The sequence below is a fragment of the Eschrichtius robustus genome, chromosome 12, assembly GCF_028021215.1.
Source record: "Eschrichtius robustus isolate mEscRob2 chromosome 12, mEscRob2.pri, whole genome shotgun sequence".
Lineage (NCBI taxonomy): Eukaryota > Metazoa > Chordata > Mammalia > Artiodactyla > Eschrichtiidae > Eschrichtius > Eschrichtius robustus.
This window is the reverse complement of record NC_090835.1, coordinates 94537937-94560187: the sequence shown is the minus strand read 5'-3', so window position 1 is coordinate 94560187 and position 22251 is coordinate 94537937. Positions and strand designations below refer to the sequence as shown.

Below are 22251 nucleotides of genomic sequence, written 5' to 3'. Positions count from 1 at the left end.
TAGGAACTCCCTGGCCGTTCTTCCCAGCCGAGAGCGTGGCGGCGAGGAGCTGGCACGGCCTCGCAGGTGGTATTAGTTCGACTGCGGCGCCGCGACCACGCGTTGAGACGCGATCGGCATTGCCAGGTTGCTGGGGTAACTCCGCCGCGACCCGGGACCCCTAGGGGGCGGCCTGATTACGGTAGCTGTTAGTCAACAGCCTAGCAGCCGGCAGGTGAAAGAGGAAGGAACGGGCAGGCCCAGCTGTAATGAGTTGGGGTTCCGTGATCTGGAACCTAGCCAGCTGGAGGCCCAGCCCTCCCTCGGGAGAGCGTACGGGCGTCCACAGACCACTCCCTTTGGGGAGATCCGTCACTCCACCTGTGCACACACAACTCGAGGCTTTTACACTTTGGTTGGTTTTTTGGTTTTTTTTTTTTTTTTTAACCTATTTTAGTAGAAGGAAGGCGAGTGGGAGGGAAGGTTTCGTCAGGAGGTACAGGAGAAAATGACCATTAATAATTAATTATCTTCCACGCAGAGAAAGTGGTCAACAAAGCATTCGGGCAATTGAACTGGATCCATATTTCGGAAAATTTGATTATTGTGGGTAGAATTTCAGGTGGCCCAAAGGGAAACTTTTGCTCCTTTTGTCTCTGAAGAAGTTTCTAGTATTTTGTCCAGTTTTGAGAAATTATGCTAACACCACTATAAATTTTTATTCCAACCTGGAGTTCTTTAGATTCATATTTTTATGAATTCTGTGTCTTTTTAAAAAGTTTTTTTGAATAAGCTACTTCTGAAAAAATCCTGGGAATTATTAAAGTAGAAATCTAGACATTGATATATTCACTTATATATTTATGCCCCCCCAACCATTTTTTTCTTTTGTCACGCTGAAAGAAAACCAAAGCTGTGAATTTAAAATTAGGAAGAAACATGCCTATAAAGTCATATTGAACCTGAAACAAATTGATCATTCTTAACGTTAGGTGAGTTTATTAATTTGAAGAACCAGGTGGGAAAGCACTTCCAGTAAACTAATTTGTTTTAATGACACTTTTGATCATATTTCTAAGACTATACTTAAAAGCACAATTAACTGTAGTCCTTCCAACTTAAATTTTTTTCCTCTATTTTAAGCCCCAAGAACCCAGCAACAGTGAAAATACAGAGATTACAGTAAGTGTCAAAAAGAGGATGAATTTACATAACTGTTAATTGTATAATTAACTAAGACAAAATTACTGCCCTGAAAATCTTCAATCATATTTTTCCCAGACGACACAGATTTCTTAATGGCTTTTATAGCTAATGTTTTCATTTCCTCTTAACCATTTCTTGAATTACATCATTCTTCATTGCAATCAAATACATGTTTTTCAGTATACAGTTGGGTTAAAATGTTTGATGAAATTTCCAGAATCTATGCTTTCTTTTGGGAGAGCTTTCTTTTGAGAGTGCTTGCTTGCCCAGGTAACACTGTCAAATGTTGCATGAACCTGATTCTTTTATGTTCCTAAACCCCACATTAGACTCAAATATTTTTGCTGCAATACTTAACGTATACTGTATACATGTTTACACATGCTTTATTCATGGTTCATTTTATGAATAATGTGGGATATATGTTTTACATAAAAAGATTGGTTAGAATGGACAAAATTTTGAAAATGTGATCCAGAAAGCCTTCTCTGGGTATAAGACTTATAGGTAGACAGTAGTACTTTTAAAATCATTAGTTCTTTATCCGACTGTATAATGAGTGCTGTGGCACTAATGGCAATTTTTTTAATGGTTAAAGAACTGTAATGCATTTCAGAATATGTATAAGGTATATTTGTTCACAACTAACATAATGGTTTTGAGAAAGTGAAGACTGAGTCAAAGAAAAACCATCCGTAACATCGGTGTCAAGATTTCTCAAAGTTGTTATAGATGGCAGACTGAAAGTCTTCACACGTGATGTTAATAATCCATGAAAAATGCGCTCGTGAATGTTAGTGCAAACAATAGGATTACAGTTTATAGTGAAACCATAGGACTACAAGCCCTTTAAAGCTTTTCCCCAAGATTAAGATCATATATGTGGGATTTATATCTTAAGATAAAAACACTTTTCCACTTTCCATTTCCTTGTCCATAGGTACGTCCTGTTTATTTCTCATGCTGTCGTTTTGTGTGTGTATGTGTGTGTAGTAAATATGGATCAGGGAAGGAGATGTGTGATAATTGTAGGATCCATACACTATTGAGTACTTATGCTAAGCATTTTTCATTCCTTATCGAATTTAATTGAAAAAATACTAATACGATAACTTAATCATTCATGGTTTTATGCATTATTTTTCGTGTAGACTTTTGGTTCTTAATGTTTCTTTAACTGTGCTGTTATTAGACTAGTTTGAGAACTCATAACCCAGATTAGACTATCTAACCCAGATTCCTGTATTCAGTAGTGACTAGACAGTGTGCCTGAGATTTATTTGTTGGGTTTTATTGAGAAGGAATGAATGAGTGTTCTTTTTAAAGTATAATAAGAGAGCAAAATTCAGGAACTAAGAAGATGCAGTGAGATACAGAGGAACATAACAAACAAAAATGAGATATTTTTACTCATTGAATTTTATAAACAGTAGTGTCAATTGTTTATTGGTCATTCGTGTGGTGTGTTTCTCATTTTTATATGTAAATGTACATACTACTAATGGATAACATTTACTGAGTACTTACACCAGGCCTGGTGCTTTAAATTAGTTATTTTACTTAATCTTCACACCAATGCTAGGGTACACTCTGGCTGTGCCCATTTTATATATGAGAACACTGAGGCGTAGTCTTAGCAAGCTTAAGTAACTTGAAAGCAATAGCTTCACACTCAGGCCATCTGGCTGCGGAACATATACCCTTACCAACTAAATTACATAATAACTTGACTCCAGAGCGTTGAAAGTATTAGCAGATGCTAATATTTAATGTTTGTTTGTTTGTTTTTTGCAGATTTTCTGATACAATGGCAACCCCACGGGGGAGGACAAAGAAAAAAGCATCTTTTGATCATTCTCCAGATAGCCTTCCTTTGAGGAGCTCCGGTAGGCAGGTATCACTGATTTGTTCATTCAGTGCACCTGTTTTGAACAACAGACTTACTGTGATTGGGACTGAAGAATTAGAGTTGGGGAGCCCTCAAGGGACTTGCAGCCTAGTGGAGAAATTCACCTTGGGACAATCAGTGTGATAAAGTGATAGAATGTAGGAAAAAAGTGTATCTGGCAGAGGGAACTGCAGAGATAAAAGGCCTAGAGTGTGAATCAGCATGGGGTGTTCAGAGAATCACAGCTGTAGGGTTGCCTCCAGGATATGAGCTGGGGCCAGATCATGCTTTGCTTGGTGTCATTCATAGGAATTTGGACCTCAGCTTGTAGTTGGTTGGGTGCTGTTAGCAGGTTACTTGCTGCCGTCTCTCTTGTAGGACTTTTTTTTTTTTTTTAAAGAAAAATATTGAATGATGTAATTCTTTTTCTAGAGTTTGTCTAGTTTTTAAAATCTATAATACTGAGAGGATATAACTGCTCTAAGTAAAGAAAAAAATCTTAATTTGAGAGTGGCTTTTATTTTTGATGATACAGCGTTTTAAAAATTTCTTTATTTTTTTATTGAAGTATAGTTGAAACAGCTTTTTCCTAAGAGAAGCTCATATGCATTTTAGTTCTCTACTCAGAGAGCTGTTGTCAAAGTGCTAGTTCTAAATTTCTAGCAAATTAGTGAGTTATTTGCACAGTGCAGTCTCAGGGAAATGGGTGTACCATCAACCCCTCCCCCACTGGCAGGATGCTGTTGATCTTCACGTTTAGAACTTCTAACATGGAAGTGATTTCAGTAGTAAACCTCCCACCGCCTTTACCTTTGGCCCTGCCGGTGTACTCTTAATCTCAGCTGGTTGTTTCTCAGGCGAAGAAAAAGGCCACAGAGACGACAGACGAGGATGAAGATGGTGGGTCAGAGAAGAAGTACAGGAAATGCGAAAAAGCCGGCTGTACAGCCGCGTGTCCCGTGTGCTTTGCAAGCGCTTCTGAAAGGTCTGTTTAGATGGCGGGTCTTGGCCTCACCTTCCTGCGGGTGAGAGCATTCATCCTCAAAGATAGTCTTCCTGAAGATACATAGAGATACTTGTTATCCAACAACAGAGACATTGCCTGTCTGTCCATTTTGTGCACAGCACGCCCAGCTCTGCCCAGAGCTCTGCTCTGCCAATCCGTGTCCTCAAGTCTCATCCACAATGGCCGTACCTCTGGTGGTAGAGGATGGCAGGGGGGACAGTTTGAGGATGGGTTGGGGGTAAGAGGTAGGTGCAGAGGAGAGAGAACCTTGACCTCCCTGGAGAGACAAGTATATGCTTATTTCCCTGTGCTGCTTTTCTCCCTCATATAACATACCTTCTCCTCCAACAGATGTATACAGGTCTCATTAAAACTGTGTAGCTAACTGTACTCTTGCCATTTTTATTAGGATGACCCAAGCATAACCTTCATAACCTTTTACTTCCAGAGAAAAATCTTCAGTTAACATTCAGTAAAACTTGGAAAACATATCCTGGGTTTTGTTGTTGTTGTTGTTTTTGGTTTTTTGTTTTGTTTTTTAATCACAAAGAGGTGGTGGTGTTACTGTTCACAGTGGCATGATATTTCATTCTTTTACTACATGATTGGCTGTGTGGTAGGTTATATTTACTAGATTGCCTCCTGGATGGTCCCATTCCAGCTGGCCAGGTTCGTTCACTGTTCAGTAGCGGGCCAGATGTTATTACTAAAGACCACACTTCGCTTCTTTGCCCACATGCAGCAAGGCCACTGGCATCCCTTCTTTCATGTCTAAAACCCTGTCATCACTCCGTGGAGTCTTGATAAAACTGCTAAGTCCCAGGCCCTACCGATGGGTACCACTGATCTAAGTCCCTGTGTCCTCACCATGCATTGTTATGTATCAGTCAGCCTTTCCATTTCCCCTGTTGTAATCTGGTTGTTAGGATTCCCCTGTTATAATTCTGGTTGTTGTAATTCTGATTGTTGGAGGTAAGGCAAAATGGGCTCATAGGAGGTGCTTGATTAATTTTTTTTTTAAAGCGATTTGATAAATGTTAAAAAAAAAAAAAAAAACGAGAAGAAATGTTTATTCATTACCAAAGCTACCCATTTTTGCTGTTTTCAGATGTGCCAAAAATGGCTACACATCCCGGTGGTATCATCTCTCCTGTGGGGAGCATTTCTGTAATGAATGCTTTGACCATTACTATAGAAGGTTTGTTCTGATAATTGTTTGAGGTTTCCGTGGTGGAAGGGATGGTGGCTTGGGTGGTGGAGGGGGTCAGATGGTTATGACTGAGCCCCCAGGCTTACTGAATTATTCCACTGTTTCAGCCACACCTGTGCTGACTACAGGTGGGCCAGGACTTTGATGCTGTAGTTTGCATGTGTGTACACTTATGTGTGTGCACACTCAGCGCTCAAAAAGCATCTGCTGTGAGACAGTTATTCTCCTTAGTTTGCAACTTCTGAAAAATCTAGGAGCTGCTGCTTCTGTGCCAGTGCATGGGAGGCAGAAGGCAAAGGTTAGGGGGAGGGTGCTGACAGCTAGAGGGTGCTGGACAGGAAGGTAACCATCCCTTCTTGATAGTTTTAAGTATAAAACTGATAGGAATGCAACCTGTTTTACGGGTGCCATGATAACTACCCCCCTCCTTATAATATGGCTGGTTAAGTCCTTTATGTAAGATTTCTGCCACCTGTTTTGAAAACCTGCATAACTTATAGCTTGATATATTTATTTCTATTCTTTTTCAGCCATAAGGATGGATATGACAAATATACTACATGGAAAAAAATATGGACTAGCAATGGAAAAACTGAACCTAGTCCCAAAGCTTTCATGGCAGACCAGCAGCTCCCCTACTGGGTAAAGAAGATAACGCTTTACTGTTCTGTAAAGGATTTGTAGAGTTAAATGCAAGAGGAATGGATGAAAATACCAATTTTTAGGAAAGTCTTCCTTAATTACATTTATTCTTTCTGTAACTATTAAAGCAAATCACATTTTTGATTTTTGTAGAAAAATCACATAATTCAACCTATAGTGTAAAGAAGAAACTAAAGACTCATTACCAGCTGGTGATAGTCAGTGCTAAGTTGGGTGCATATCTCTCTCATCTTTTTTTCTATTCATGTTTTTCTGTGTATGTTTAAACACAATTTCATGCTTTATATACAAATCCTAATTAGGTTTAAAATCATACTTTGCATGTAAGTTTTTGCTAACTGAGTTTTTTTATTAATTTAACTTTATATCAATTTTCCATCTAGCCATTCTTTGAAAACATATTTTAGCAATTGCATATATAATGTAAATATAGCATCATTTAATAAATGATTTGCTAATTTATTTAATATTACAGGTAATTTGAGCTGTCTGCATACTTAAACATTTTTTAATTGAAGTGAAACTCACATAACTTTATTTTTAAAATTTATTTATTTTATTTATTTATTTTTGGCTGCATTGGGTCTTCGTTTCTGCAAGCGGGCTTTCTCTAGTTGCGGCAAGGGGGGGCTACTCTTCATTGCAGTGCGCGTGCTTCTCGCTGCGGTGGCTTCTCTCGTTGTGGAGCACGGGCTCTAGAGCGCAGGCTCAGTAGCTGTGGCACTTGGGCTCAGTAGTTGTGGCACATGGGCTTAGTTGCTCCGTGGCATGTGGGATCTTCCTGGACCAGGGCTCGAACCCGTGTCCCCTGCTTTGGCAGGCGGATTCTTAACCACTGTGCCACCAGGGAAGTCCCCACATAACTTTCAATTCACAAAAAATTCACATAAAATTAACCATTTTAAAGTGTACACCTCAGTGGCATTTAGTGCATTCACAATGTTGTGCAACCACCACCTCTGTCTAATTCCAAAACATTTTCAGCATCCACAAAGGAAACCTGTGCCCATTCAGCAGTCACCTCCCACTCCTCCCTGCCTCCAGCCCCTGGCAACCACTAATCTGCTTTCTGTCTTTATGGATTTACCGTTTTGGATATTTTATATTAAGGAATCATGCAGTATATGACCTTTCATATTTGACTTCTTTCACTTAACATAGTGCATTTGAGAATCATCCTTGTTGTAGCATGTATTAGGACCTCATTCCTTTTCGTCGGGGAATAATATTCCACTCTATGGATTTGCCACGTTTTACTGATCCCTTCGTCTGTTGATGGACATTTGGGTCATCTTCACCTTTTAGTTACTGCAAACAGTGCTGCTGTGAATATTTGTATACAAATATTTTTGAACATCTGTTTTCAGTTCTTCTGGGTACATTCCTAGGAATGAAATTGCTGGACCATAGTCAATCTTATGTTTAACTTTTCGAGGAACTGATAACTGTTTTCCATAGCTAACTGCTGCACCATCTCTCATTCCCACCAGCAATGTATGAGAGTTCAGATTTCTCCACATCCTCACCAACTCATGTTTACCATTTTTTTAAATTATAGCTGTCTTAGTGGGCATGAAGTGGTATCTCATTGTGGTTTTAATTTGCATTTCCCTAATGACTATTAATGCATCTTTTCTTGTGCTTGCTGGCATTTGTATATCTTCTTTGGAGAAATGTCTATTCAAGTCTTTTGCGCATTTTTAAATTGGGTTCTTTGTCTTTTTGTTGTTGAATTGTGAGTGTTCTTTATCTATTCTGGATACTGGGCCCTGATCAGATAAGTGATTTACAAATATATTCTCCTATTCTTTAGGTTGTCTTTTCACTTCTTGATAGTGTCTTTTAGTGTACAGAAGTTTTAAATTTTGATGAAGTTCAATTTATCTAGTTTTTCTTTTGATGCTTGTGCTTTTGGTGTCATATCTAAGAATCCACTGCCAAATCTGAGGTCATGAAGATTGACTCATATTTTCTTCTAAGAATTTGATCATTTTAGCTCTTTACATTAAGGTGTTTGATCCATTTTAAGTTTTGTATGTGTATTAAGTAGGGGCCCAACTTCATTCTTCTGCAGATGGATATCTGCATGCTTTTTTATTTTGGAATAATTTTAAATTTATAGAAAATTTGCAAGGATAGTACAGAGTTCCTGTATATCCTTCACCCAGTTTCTCCTACTGTTATCATCTAACACACCAGGATTATATTTTGAACTAAGAAATTAACATTGGTACAGTGCTAATAAGTATATTACAGACTTATTTGGATTTCTTCAGTGTTTTCATTAGTGTCTTTTTACTGTTCCAGGATGCAATCCAGGATACCACATTGCATTTAGTGTGACACTTTTTGACTACCTGCAACTAAATTTAACTCTGTTTCCTTAGGTTAGAGCTAGAAAGCCATTCTGACAACGGTACTAAGATCCCCTTTTGCACTTCTCGGGGCCTGAGCTAGTATTGAATCAGAAATTAGACTGATGGGGTAAAAGTGGATTTTATGGGTGGCGATGGTGCAAGGGGAAGAAAAGGTATTTACTTGGAAGTGCTGAACGGTTGTTGACCAAATCATGTGAAGAAGGTGGCAAAGTGAGAGGTGGAAGATAGAAATGCTAGCTCAGGAGGTGCCAACCCATTGATCTTGACTTCTTAACTTTCCATCTAGGTTCAATGTACAAAACCTGAGTGTAGAAAATGGAGGCAACTTACCAAGGAAATCCAGCTGACTCCACAGATAGCAAAGACGTACCGATGTGGTATGAAACCAAATACTGCTGTTAAGGTATGATCTCTGTTGGTTTTCCTTTTGAATTAATTGATGTGTTAGTTTAGTTATCAGTAAATAATAATGGTGTATATTTTTCAATAACTCTGTTGATCATTGTATCAGGATTATATTGTCCTACGTATAACAGAATCTCAACTACAATGGCTTAACCAATTAAGGCTTTTATTTTTCTCTCATTATAAGCAGTTTAGAAACAGGCAGTCCAGAGTTGGTGTAGGTATCCAAGGAACTCTCCTTTTAGTTTCCAGTTCTGTCACAAGATCATTACTGCACTGTCAGCCATCATTCCAACTTCAAAGCAGAAAAGATGGGAATGGCTGGGGTATCCCAAGCCAAGCCTCTCCCTCTTTTATTGGGAAACCAGGAGCTTTCCTGGAAGTTCCAGCAGTAGATTTCTATTTATAGCTCATTGGCCAGAATAGGATCATGCAGCTACTCTGAACAGCAGTAGGGACCAAGGAAGAAAATATTTTATAACTGTTGCATGTTTTATATTTTATAAAATATTTTATAACTGGAAGAAAATATTTTATAACAGGATCAAAATTAGGATCCTGTTAGTAAGGCGAAAAAGATATATATGTTTGGGCTGTTAGCAGTCTTCCATAGTTGGTATAGTGTGCCTGTTTTGAGATTTGATAATTACTTCGCGTTTAAAAATGTGTTTATTGCTTAAATGTGTTAAAGCATTCATCTACAAAATGTCTCTAGTTCCATCAGTACATTAAAGAATATTAGGAATCATTGTAATCTCAGAAGCAAGAGGCTTTCTTTTTTGAAAATTTTGATTTAATTCACATAGCATAAAATTCACCCTTTTAAAGTGTGTAATTCAGTGGTTTGCTGTATATTCACGAAGATATGCAGTTATCACGAGCAAAATATTTTCTTTTTAAAGAAATGATGAAAAGCTCTATAACGTTTATGATCAAGTTTGTAAAAGCCTGGGATTTAAGATACAAATATTATTAAAGTGACTCATAATTATTGTAAATATATTTGGAAGATTTTGCAAAGTGAAATGGTGAGAAAAAGGGTATGAACATTTAGGAGTTCTGTGTTTTATTGTTTTAAATTTTACACAGTTATTACATTAATATAATCTCGGGTTTAAAAAAAGTAAATTGAATATATGTATGTATATGTAAATATATACACACACATATAATATACAAATAAAAAATGAAAGCGCCCCTTAACCATCTCTTCCTTCCCACCCTAATAGATAAGCATTCTTAACGACTCATTTATCCTGCTAGAACTTTTTTTGTGCTTTGATTATGTATTTATGGTAGGCACTTTTTTTTTGGCCGTGCCATGTGGCAGGTGGGATCTTAGTTCCCCCACCAGGGATCGAACCCGTGCCCCCTGCAGTGGAGGCACGGAGCCCTAACCACTGGACTGCCAGGGTAAGCACATTTTTTTAAGGCACTTGATAAAACATCTAAAACTTTTTAAAGGTTTAAAGAACTATAGCTCAGAGTGATCATTTTATCAAAACCTTGCCTACATTGAGTGGTGATATTTTTAATAGACGTAAAATTACGTCTTGTTTTTAAAATTGAGGTATAATTACATATTGTAATTACATGCACAGATCTTAATTGAATTTCATTGAGTTTTGGATAATGTCCACACTATGTAGCCAGTACCCCAGTCAAGATACACGATGTTTCCACCACCCTAAAAAATTCCAGTCATTTCCTTCCCTCCCTCCAGAGGCAAACACTATTTAGATCACCATACCCTAAACAGAGTTTTGCCTGCTCTTGAGCTTTGTAAGATGGAATCAGTCAGTATATACTTTTTAGCATTTGGTTTCTTTCACTGAGTAAAACAGCTTTTGAGATTCATCCATGTTCTTGCATGGATCAGTAGTTTTTTCCTTTTTATTGCTGAGCAGTGTTCCATTGTATGGATGTATCACAATTTGTTTATTCTCCTGTTGAAGGGCATTTGTGTTGTTTAAAATTTTTTGCTGTTATGAATAAAACTGTATGAACATTCTGTGCAAGTGTTTTTGTGGACTTATGTTTTCATTTCTGAAGGGTAAATACATAGGAAATTGCTGAGTCATATGGTAAATTTACGTGTAAGAAACTACCAAATTGTTTTCCACAGTTGTTGTACCAGACTACAGCATTTGGTGGTGGTACTTTTTTTTTTTTTTTTTTTTTAATTTTAGCCATTCTAGTGGGTATGTATTGTTTTATCATTGTGGTTTTAAAATGCATTTCCCTGATGACTAGTGATGTTGAACATCTTTTCATATGCTTATTGGCCATTCATAGTTCCTCTTTGGAGAAATATCTGTCCAAGTCTCTTAAAAACTGGGTTTGTCTTGTCTTGTAGGAGTTCTTTGTGTAATCTGGAAATGAGATATGTTAACTTGAATATTTTTCCCTGTCTTTGTCTTGCCTTTTCATTTTCTTAATAGATCCTTTGATGAGCAGTTTTTAAATTTTGCAACCTAATTTATCCATGTTTTTTTTATGCTTAGAACTTTTTGTATCTTTTCTGCAAAATCATTGCAACTCTCAACTTGCACAGACAGTCTCCTATGTTTTCTTTGAGGAGGTTTATTATTTTAGCCTTTATATTTAGGATACTAGTGTATCTCAGGTTAATTTTTGGTTTTGATGTAAGATATAGGTCAAGATTCAATTTTTTTTCATATAAATATCTAGTTGTCCAAAAGACAATTTTTTTCCCCATTGAATTATTTTGGCAACATTATAAAAAAATCAGCTGCCCATACCTGTAGCCAATTTCTGGACTCTACTCCGTTGATCTCTTTGTTTATCCTTAACCCAGTACCCTGCTGTCTTGATTATTGTATCTTTATAGTAAGTCAGGTTGTATAAATTCCTCCAACTTTTTTTTTTCCAAGATTGTTTAGGCTATTTTAGGTCCTTACATTTCTATAAAAATTTTGTTATCAACTTGTCAGTATTTACAAAAACTTTTGGGATTTTGATTGGAATGCATTGAATCTATAAATTATTTGAAGGAGAATTGACATCTTTACATTTTTTTGTCTTCTAATCCAGGGGTCAGCAAACTATGGCTTATGGGTCAAATCTGGCCCCCTCCACCTGTTTTTGTAAATAAAGTTTTATTGGAACACAGCCATGCTCATTCATCATGTATTGTGTATGACTGCTTTCATGCTACAATGGCAGAGTAGTTGCAACAGAGACCATGTGATCCACAGAGACTAAAATATCTACCATCTGGCCTTTTAAAGAAAAGTTTTCCCCAAATGTATGGACACAAAGCGGGGGACGGGGGGGCGGTGGTGGTGGTAGGATGAATTGGGAGATTGGGATTGACATATATACACTAATATGTATAAAATAAGTAACTAATAAGAACCTGCTGTATAAAAAAATAAAATAAAATTCAAAAAAGTAAATAAATAAAAGGTTTCTCGACCCCTGTTCTGACCCATGGGTGTGGTCTGTCTGTCCATCTTTTCAGGGTCTTTAATTTCTCCCAACAGTGTTTTCTAGTTTTCACCAAGAATGTATTCTGTTAAATTTATTTCTAGATACTTATTTTTTCTGTGATTGTAAGTAGAATTTATTTTTAACTTTTCAAGTTGTTTGTTGCAATTATATAGAAATACAATTTAATTTTGCATTATTGACTTTATACCCAGAGACTTTGTTGACTTCACTTTAAATTCCATTTATATTTTTGTAGATTTTTTTGGTGGGAGGAATTCTACAATATCAACTGTGAATAAAGACTGTTTTGCTCTTTTAAAAAACTATCCTTTTGCTCATTTTTTTCCCTTAACTTATTGCATTGGTCAGGACCACCAGTACAGTGCTGAATAGAAGTGGAAGAGCAGACCTCCTTGCCTTGTTCCTGACCTTAGGAGTGATGTGTTCAGTGTTTTATCATCATGTGTAATGTTGGCTGTGGCTTTTCACAAATGCCTTTTATCAGATTGAGGAAGTTCCTTTGTAATCCTAGTTTGCTGAGAACTTTTTATTATGAAAGGATGTTAGATTTTGTCAAATACTTTTTCTGTATCTTTTATGATGATCATACAGTTTTTCTCCTTTGTTAATGTGGTGAATTACACTGATTCTGGAATGTTGAAACAACCTTGCATTCCTGGGGAAAAAAAATTCCACTTGTTCTCAATGTGTTATCCTTTCATTGTATTTTTAGATTCAGTTTCCTAATATTTTGTTAAGGATTTTGTATCTGTGTTCATGAGGGATAGTCTCTGTCATTTTCTTTTCTTGTAATGTTCTTGTCAGGTTCTGCTGTCAGAGTTACACTGGCTTCATAAAATGAAATGAGAAGTATATCTTCCTTCTCTATTACTGAAAAGTTTGTGGATGGTTAATATTATTTCTTATTTCGTGTTTGGTACAATTCGTTAGTGAAGCCATTTGGGCCAGTTTTCTTTGTGAGAAGTTTTGAAATTACAAATTCAGTTTCTATAACAGATACATAGTTACTTAGGTGGTTTATTCTATCCATTTTAGAACATTGTGTTTTTCAAGAAATTTGTCTGTTTCATCTACATTGTCAAGTTTGTTAGCTTAAAGCTGTTTGCAGTGTTATCTTAATTCTCCTTTTAATGCCACTGGTATTTATGGTGGAATCCTTTTATTGTTGATATTGGTGATTTGGGAGTGAAGAGTGGAAAGCGTTGATCTTTCAGGGTCAGGGGTCAGGGTCCTGGAATTAACAAATCCTATTCTAAAACCTTTCAGTTTAGCCCTAAATTGATTCTTGAGCTCAACCTGCAGAGTAGAAGACCTCTCTGAGGGACAGAAGAGAAAAAAATGGGAGGGGGCTTACCCCGAGGGAATGGGTAATTGATTTTCCACACTGAGTGGGTATACCAAAGGAAACTGGGGTTTGAGTGATGAAGGTACCCTGAGCTTGTGTGGTGAAGGGGAGCATGTCCAGCTGGCGGGAACAATATGGTTGCATTGAACTTAACCAGCACCTGTGCTCCAGATTACTTCTCAAGGGAAAAGTAGACTCAGTGGCATATTATTATAATGTTTGAAGAAGAGTTCAGCCAAGGAGCAGTCAAAAATAGCAGACTGTTTTAATAGATACTAGCCTTTGGGTCATTTTCACTCAGCCTATTTCTGCGAAGTTTCTGAACAGTTCTAAAAATATATATATTGGAATATTTGCATACTAATGTTACCTTACTAAATATTAGGTGTGATTTTTATATTAACATTAAAATCATTTTGTACTGTGCTTTGACTAGCTTTGGTTTAACCACTGTTTAGAGTTATCCATAATCTCTCCTCTTTTTCACTTGCTGATAATTGAATCTAACTTTGACTTCATCTCTACTAATTGTTCAGATTATCCATGTCGCTTTTTTTGATCACGTGATTTTTCTTCAGGTGTGTCATTTACAATTTCTTCAATTTATGTAATTTTTGAAAAGTCTGTTTTCTTTAGAATGGGTTTGTTTTCAGACAAATGATATTTGTTTATCATTGAAAAATTCAAGCAATATAGAAAAAAAGGTGATTAAAAAAATTCATGCAGTCATCATCATGAAATAACCATTATTAAGTGAGATTCATTCAAGAGAATTCATGCATGTATACAAGGAGAAGGCCTGGCAGATAGATAACTTCATATTAAGGAGGAGTACTGTATATGCTTGTTTTATGTAAAATGATTCAGTTCAATACAACATAATTTAAAGTAAGTAAAAGAAGCCAAAGTGAAATAAGAAATTGCTGGACATAGGACAGTTATTTCTTCATCTCAAGAAATGGTAGTTTCTAAATACTCCCTAAAAGGTTAAGAAAATACATGATGAGGATAAGTTGGAATCGCTCTAGCTTTTTAACAAAATTGCATGTTTTAATTTTAGGTTGTATCAATTGACACCCTGCTAAGACAAAGGGAAAAGTAAATGACACCATACTTCAGCCCACCTCCCCTTTTTCTCTCTCCCATTTTTGTTAGGGTTTTGCTGTTTTGTGTTAGTTTAGTTTGCTCTGTTGGAATATCACTTTTTTTCTGTGACCATATCCCATTCATTGTTTACTCTTGCACTTATGTGCAATTACTGCTCCCCACAATTTCTCTTACTACAGTTCCTTCTATCCCATTATTTTGATTCATCACCTGCTTGGATGTATTTTAACATCAAGTACTTTTTTCCAGGAGAGCTCTGAGGTATCAGAGTCCTTGTTTTTGAAAAACTTAAATGCCTTTCTCTTCTTCCATCCATCTTCAAGTTGAAGGCTTTATGATCTTCTTAAATCCCAGCCTCTAAGGATGGTATCACATCTTTTAAATGCCCCCCCCCCCCCGCCCAAGAAATCCTCCTTTGAGACTCTCCTGCTCCATTCCGATTGATTACCACCCATAGCCTGAACTTTTGAAATATTTATTTAAATGGTGTTTATTGACCCAGAGTCCTTTTGGTTTTCAGTTTGGTCTTCTGTCAAGGACAAAGTCTGGAAAGGTTTATTTGTAGAACAACATTAAAAAGAATTGTAGCAAACAACACACACTGTTTTGGAGCTTGCCTTTTGTCATTTAATATTTCTTAAAGATGCTTCTTAAAGATCTTTACGTATGCTTCAGTATGTAAAGATCTCTTTCTCTTTAAAGACTGTGTAATAAATAGTCCACTGAATGGATATGTCATGATGAATTTGGTGTGATTGAAGGGCATTTAGGTGACATTTAAACATTTACTGTTAGTGAGAGTGCTGTAATGAATAGCTTTGTATCTGTGCTACTTTTCAGTGTATTTGTAGGATCAGTTCCTAGAAATAAAATTACTGTGTCAGAGTATATCCAGTTTTTTGTTTATTTGTTTTTTTAAATATTATTTATTTATTTTTGGCTGCATTTGGGTCTTAGTTGTGGCACACGGGATCTTTCATTGCAGCACGCAGGCCCTTCTTTGTGGCGTTCGGGCTTCTCTCTAGTTGTGGTGTGCGGGCTCCAGAGCATGTGGGCTCTGTAGTTGTGGTGTGTGGGCTCAGTAGTTGCCCAACACAAGCTTAACTGCCCTGCGGCATGTGGGATCTTGGTTCCCCGACTAGGGATCGAACCCGTGTCCCCTGCATTGGAAGGTGGATTCTTAACAGCTGGACCACCAGGGAAGTCCCTATCCAGTTGTTTTTAATATGAAATAATTCTTAGACCCAAAAAAGTATTTATAACTTGTGTGTGAGGAATAAAGGATGAAGGTGAACACTCACTGTGTACCCCCCAACCTGGTTTTAGAAACAGAGCGTTACCAGTGCCTCTGCAACTCCCTGTGTTCCCCCCAGTAGTTTTCTTCCTCCGCCTCTCCTACAGGAGCAAACAGTATTTCGAATTTTGTATTTATTTTTCGTCTGCTTTTTGTTACAGAGTTGATAAATATGTATGAAACCCTAAATAACGTGTACAGTTTTGCATATTTTTATATTGGTTGTAAATTGTATCCTATTGTGTGTATTCCTCTGCAGCTTTGTTCTCTTACTTAACGTTGAGGTTTTTCAGCTGCATCCATGTTGATGCCTGCAGGTCTGGTTCATTCATTTTCCCTGCTGTGTAGTTTTGCATTGTGTGACTCTACCCCAACATGTCTGTTCTCCTGTTCATAGGTGTGAGGGTTGTTCTGGTTTTGGGCTGCTACACACAGTGCTCTGTGAGCGTTCTTGCACATCTCTCCTAGTGCATGCACACATGCAAGAGTTTCTCTGGAATATATTCCAAGGGCCAGATTTCCCAGGCCATATGGTATGCCAGTCTTCAGTTTATTTAGGTAACTTTTTTTCATTGAAATATAACATAGAAGCAGAAAATGCACAACTCAAAATGCATAGCTCAGTGAACTTTCAGAGTCCCCATTTAGCCAGCTCCCGGTAAAGAAACTGAACATTTACCAACCCCTCAGAAGCCCCCTTGCACCCCCTTTCACTCACAGAGTCCATCCCTTGCCTCCCCAGAGTAACTACCTACTAACTCTTCTCCCCCATGCAAGTACTAACCAGGCCCACCCCTGCTTAGCTTCTGAGACCAGAGAGACTAGGCACATCCAGGGTGGTATGGCTGTGGATCTCTACTTACCCCTCTGACTTAACACTATGGCTGTCTTGCTTGCTTTTGAACTTCATGTAAATGGAGTCAGACAGTATGTATGCTCTTGGGTCTGGCTTCTTTCACTCACCATTATGTTTGTGAGGGGCATGCATGTTGTAACAGGTAGCTGTAGTTTATCCTCTTGACTATAATACCGTTTACTTCTCCATTCTACTCTCGATGGACTTCTGGGCTGTGTTTAGCTTCTCTCTCTTACGAACAGTGCTCCTTTGACCGTTTTCTAATCCTTCTCTTGGTGCACATGGATGAGGGTCTCTCTAGAAAATACAGGTGTGCCCTGTTTTATTGTGCTTTGCTTTTTTGCGCTTCGCAGATATGCATTTTTTTTTTACAAATTGAAGGTTTGTGGCAACCCTGCATTGACGGTTAGCATTTTTAGCAATAAAGTATTTTTCAATTAAAGTATGTATGGTAATTTTTTTTTGCTATTGCACACTTAGTAAACTACAGCATAGTGTAAACATAACTTTTATATGCACTGAGAAACCAAAAAATTTGTTTGAGTCACTTTTATTGCAATATTTGCTTTATTGCAATGGTTGGTCTGGAGCTGAACCCACAATGTCTCTGAGGTATGTCTGTATAGCAAGGCTGGAATTGCTGGGCATATACAGTCATCTCTGCAGAGATGGGTTCCGGGACCCCGCAGGTACCAAAATCCAAAGATGCTCAAGTCCCTTATATAAAATGGCATAGTACTTGCATATAACCTATGCACATCCTCCCATATACTTTAATTCATCTCTAGATTATGTATAGTACCTCATACAGTGTAAATGCTATGTAAATAGTTGCTGGGGCATGGCAAGTTCAGGTTTTATTTTTTGGAACTTTCTGCAATTTTGTTTGAATATTTTTAATCCAAGCCTGGCTGAATTTGTGAATGTGGAATCAATTACACTATGTACATCTTCAGTTATACAAGATAATGCCAAATTATCATGCATTTAAAAGTTTCGTATTTTGTCAAATTGTTCTGCAGAGTGGTTACATTCTTTTAGATTTCCACCCAGGACATCCTTACAAGAGAGGCTGTCTTCCCCGCACCCTCACTCATGCCGTGTTTTATCACACTTTTTTTTTTTTTACCAGTCTAATCAGTGAAAAGGGGTATCTTATTGAAGGTAATTGACACTTAAGACTATATTTTATAATTAAACCTAATTAATGCTTGTTTTTTGTTTTGTTTTTGCAGCCTGAGACCTCAGATCATTGTTCCCTTCCAGAGGATCTAGTGAGTATTTCTGCATGTTCTAGACTAGAGTGCGTCACGCCTTCAGTGATAAGTGCTATAAGTAAATGACAGTAACAGTTTTATGAGTATCTCTCTTTTTTTGCTTGCTGATCCAAGGGGTTTTAATCTAACAGGATAACATGATGAAAATGCTAGCAATAGTGGTATTGTGGGTGATCCTCTCCCAACTTAAAAAAAAAAACAAAAAAAACTAAAATGTTATTGCTCTATGTTAAAAGGAAACAAAACGGAAGAAACGGACACCTTGCCTTCCTGCAGGGACCAGACTTGTTATACTTGTTTTTCAAGGGCGACTTTATGACCTTCTCTCCACTTGAATCGTTCCAGGAAAAGAACAAGAGGCCCATAATTTGATGGTCTTGGCCGAGATTCAGCTGTGAGAGTGTTCTTGTGTATTGTGACCTCAGCATAACTGCTTTGTCCCATCCCTGCCCAGATGTGGAAGGGGAAGCAGCTGGCAGAGCCTCATCACATTTCATTTGTCTTAGGAGACTTTGCTACCTGAGCTGGCCAGTTTTGCCACATGGCTAGATCCAATAGCTGTTTCAGAAAATGATTTTTTAAAATTCTGAGTTTCTGAGTTATTCTGCATTACAGCGATCCAAGATAGTCTGTAGTTTTTCTAGGTGTCTGAAACCCAGGGACTGTGACTGATGTTTAGGCAAAGGGAGAATTGACACCTAGCATATCTGTTCTGTTACATAAAGGGCTGTGTGAGATGCCCGCGCGTGTGCGTGCGCGCGCACACACACACACACATTTAAAAAAAGAACAGTTGTACCGTCAAACATTTCCATAGTAAAGCAGTGGCCTAAATAATTTCTGGATTTAGGGTAGACAGGATGACATTACAGAAAGAAAGGAAAAAATAACTTCAAATACACTTACAAATACCTTAAAGAATATTTTCCCTAGTATTCAGACCATTTTGCGTGCAAGGAGTCTGAACTTTAGGCCAGAGGCCATATTCTTGGGACATAAGAACTTTAAAAAGCTTGAAAGAGTCCCTGGATATTCATCTGCCCGTTATTTATTTTTGTCTTTGGTTAAGAAAGAGTCCGGAACAGGTTTATAGCCATGTCACCTATACCTGCTACCCTTTTTCTATTCGTATGGATTCTGGGGTTACCTTTAAAGCAGTTTCTAAATTTTGAGTGCCTGTATTAGTTTCCTAGGGCTGCCGGGACAAATTGCCACCACCTGGGGGGCTTAAAGCAACAGAAGGTTATTGTCTCATAGTTCTGGAGGCTATAAATCTGAAATTAGGTTGTTAGCAGGGCCGTGTTCCCACTGAAGTCTCTAGGGGACGATTCTTCCTTGCCTTTTCCAGCTCTGGCATTGCCAGCAATCCCTGGCATTCCTTGGCTTATAGCCACGTCACTCTAATCTCTGTTCCATCTTCACATGACCTTTTTCCTCTTGTGTGTCTCCCGGTCCCTGTGTCTCTTCTCTTCTTATAAGGACACATTAGAGTGAATTTAGGGCTCACTCTACTACAGTGTGACAAATTACATCTGCAAAGACCTTGTTTCCAAATAAGGTCACATTCTGAGGTTCTGGGTAGACGTGAATTTGGGGAGACAACTTTTTAACTGAGTGTAGTGGGCATTTCATTAAATATGCTAATAGACTGACTATATCCAGCACAGTTTCTTCAGTGGTATATATATTAAAAGCGAGAGTGGAACATTTGATGGCATATCGACAAAATTATCGTCAGGTGTCCCGGAATGCTGAGTGTGCTAACGCCCTCGGAATAGCGAGACCACATGTTTGTCTACTAGTCACTGAGTTTCTCCTACTCTAAACCAGAGGCTGGTTGGCGTGCCCTCAGGTGGGCTTCCAAGGGGAAGAAAGCCTGGGGCAGGTAGCGATGGCAGGGTCTCTCTTGGGTCCTGACTTAATTTCCCAACACAGCTGCAAGGCCCAGGAAGTGGATTAGAATGGGAAGCGCTTGGGTGCGTGGTTTGTTTTTGTTTTTTCCTCTCTTTTTTCTCCCTTTTTTTTGGTTGGTTTATTTTATTTTATTTTGGGGGGTTCTTGTTTTTTTAAGGCACCTGCATTCTGCCCTCTACTTGGTCCATTTCGAGCGTCAGGATCTGAACACCCAGTTTTACTCTGTCTGAGCCAGGAAGGGGGTCCATAGAGGCAGCCCTGGTGTGTTGGAGAAGGAACTGAAGCTTTCCTTCTTTTTGGTCCAGCACAGGCTGCTCAAGGGTAGCCAAACCTAAAACAAGCCTTGAGAACAAAGATTGCAAACTGAAAAGCCTTCATGGGCCGGGCAAGTAAAATAAATGTGTGAAGCAGCTGGGAGTAACTTACGGGGGGTGTTAGGGTTTGTAGTAAGCTGAAAAATGCTTGCCCCAGATTTGGACTTTGAAGGGCAAATAAAATGCATCTTGAGTTCACAAACCCCTGCTTGATGGCAAGTGGCATTTGCATGGAGCCTGGATAACTAACATCAGAGGGTCCCTGAGCCCAGAGTTCTCCTCTATCAGATTCCTAGAATTCCTGGAGCGTACATTCAAGATCATGTTTAGCAAAGGCTGCCTAACATAGGATATGTGGCAGTTTTGCTTTAGAAGCCAGGTAAATTTTATTTTTATTACAATAGTCAGTCATCACGGGGCTGCTTTGATCGAATGACTCAGTATGTTAAATCAGCTCTGGAATATGATCACATATTTTACGACTGAAAATAGATTTTTCAATTCAGTTCTACATGGAACATTTTATTTTGATGATTATCATGTACTTTTCCCCCTGAAGTTTTTTTAGTAGCCTCTGGCAAAAAGCAGTACTGTTTGGACTGGTACTCCAGAGAATTGTTTTTTCTGCTGAATTTTGTAATTTCAGTTATCTTTAGGTCCTCAGTTAAAAGGGGGAAGGGATGGGTGATAAATGATTACGGAACAGAAAGAAGTTTCTCATGTCAGACTTAAACAAACCTGGGCTTGCAGTATAGTCAGTGGGGGTGCTTTAAGACTTACCTGGTGTTGGTGGGGTTTTTTGAGGGAGGGAAAGGGGGAGGCCATTGCTGAAGATCTGAAAAAACTCGGCCTAGGAAACATCCTCTCCAGGTCTCATCAGGCATTTTTTGTTTCTAAATCTTCCTGTGCAGAACTCTGGCCTAGGACTATGGAGTGGGAGAAGGCAGAGTAGAAGGGTTAAGGATGAATGAGAATGAATGACACGACGAGAACCGTCTGTCTTTGGCTGACTCTGCATGTACATTTCTTGTTTGCCATTGTCCCTCTTCGTTTTGCTCTGCCCCCTTGCAGAGAGTGTCGGAAGTTTCCAACCATTGGTGGTACTCCATGCTCATCCTACCTCCTTTGCTGAAAGATAGCGTGGCAGCACCCCTGCTCTCTGCCTACTACCCCGACTGCGTTGGCATGAGCCCGTCCTGCACCAGCACGCACCGCGCGGCCAGCGACACCAGTCCTGGGAAGCTGGAGCACTCCAAGGCAGTCCCCTCTGTGCTGGGTGAGAGCTGGTCCTGGCCCTCCCTGCTTTCCCTCCTCCCTCCGCCCTTGCCCTGGAAATATGTAGGTGAGCAGAATGGAAAAGATTTTATTTTTAATGTGTGCAGCTTGCTACAAAGTGCCTCATTATTTCATGGATCTGGTTTCACTGTGGATCGCTCATATCATTTGTATATATTGGACAGTTAATTTTTCCCTCAGTCAGTGGGAAAGCCTGTAACACTTGTCCAGGAATCATGCCTACGGAGTTTAATGAGCATTTCTTTGAAAGTTGGGTAGCTGCATAATTTGATGATAGTACCTACTCACTCTGACATGCCAGAAGAAAGTTTTGACTCTATGAGCCACCCTTCTTTTTTCTCCCGGAGTCTTTCTGCTGCTAATTATGCCATTGCTAATCTCAACCAAACAACCCACTCTTGAAAAAAACTTCAGGTCAAGGCAGGCAGACTGATAACCATTTACTTTAAAGGGATCTTTAAAATTCTCCATCAGAATTCTTGGCGTACAAGCAAGAATTGTAGATCATCTCCTGCACGCTAACAAACTTCATCTTTGATGGTGCAAGTAGATTTTGACATTGTAGCCCTATCTTAAGGTTTTTAACTAATAACACTGGGCCCTCTAAAAATGCAGGTGCGGTCAGAATCAAAGCTGAAG

At 38.5% G+C, this 22251-nt stretch overlaps 1 protein-coding gene across 4 annotated transcripts in view; it reads left to right on the top strand.

Moving 5' to 3' along the window:
• The window catches only part of KDM1B (lysine demethylase 1B), a 56746-nt gene that overhangs the window by 681 nt on the left and 33814 nt on the right, over nucleotides 1-22251 (top strand). For 2 of the 4 annotated variants that reach the window (XM_068558782.1, XM_068558779.1), the window contains 8 exons: nucleotides 1123-1161; nucleotides 2980-3079; nucleotides 3931-4058; nucleotides 5188-5277; nucleotides 5820-5931; nucleotides 8617-8733; nucleotides 18047-18085; nucleotides 21388-21592. In XM_068558782.1, coding sequence (XP_068414883.1) covers nucleotides 2993-3079; nucleotides 3931-4058; nucleotides 5188-5277; nucleotides 5820-5931; nucleotides 8617-8733; nucleotides 18047-18085; nucleotides 21388-21592 — 778 coding nt within the window. In that variant the 5' untranslated portion in view covers nucleotides 1123-1161; nucleotides 2980-2992. The remainder of the gene's footprint in view (nucleotides 1-1122; nucleotides 1162-2979; nucleotides 3080-3930; nucleotides 4059-5187; nucleotides 5278-5819; nucleotides 5932-8616; nucleotides 8734-18046; nucleotides 18086-21387; nucleotides 21593-22251) is intronic. The other 2 variants (XM_068558780.1, XM_068558783.1) reach the window with 1 other exon arrangement.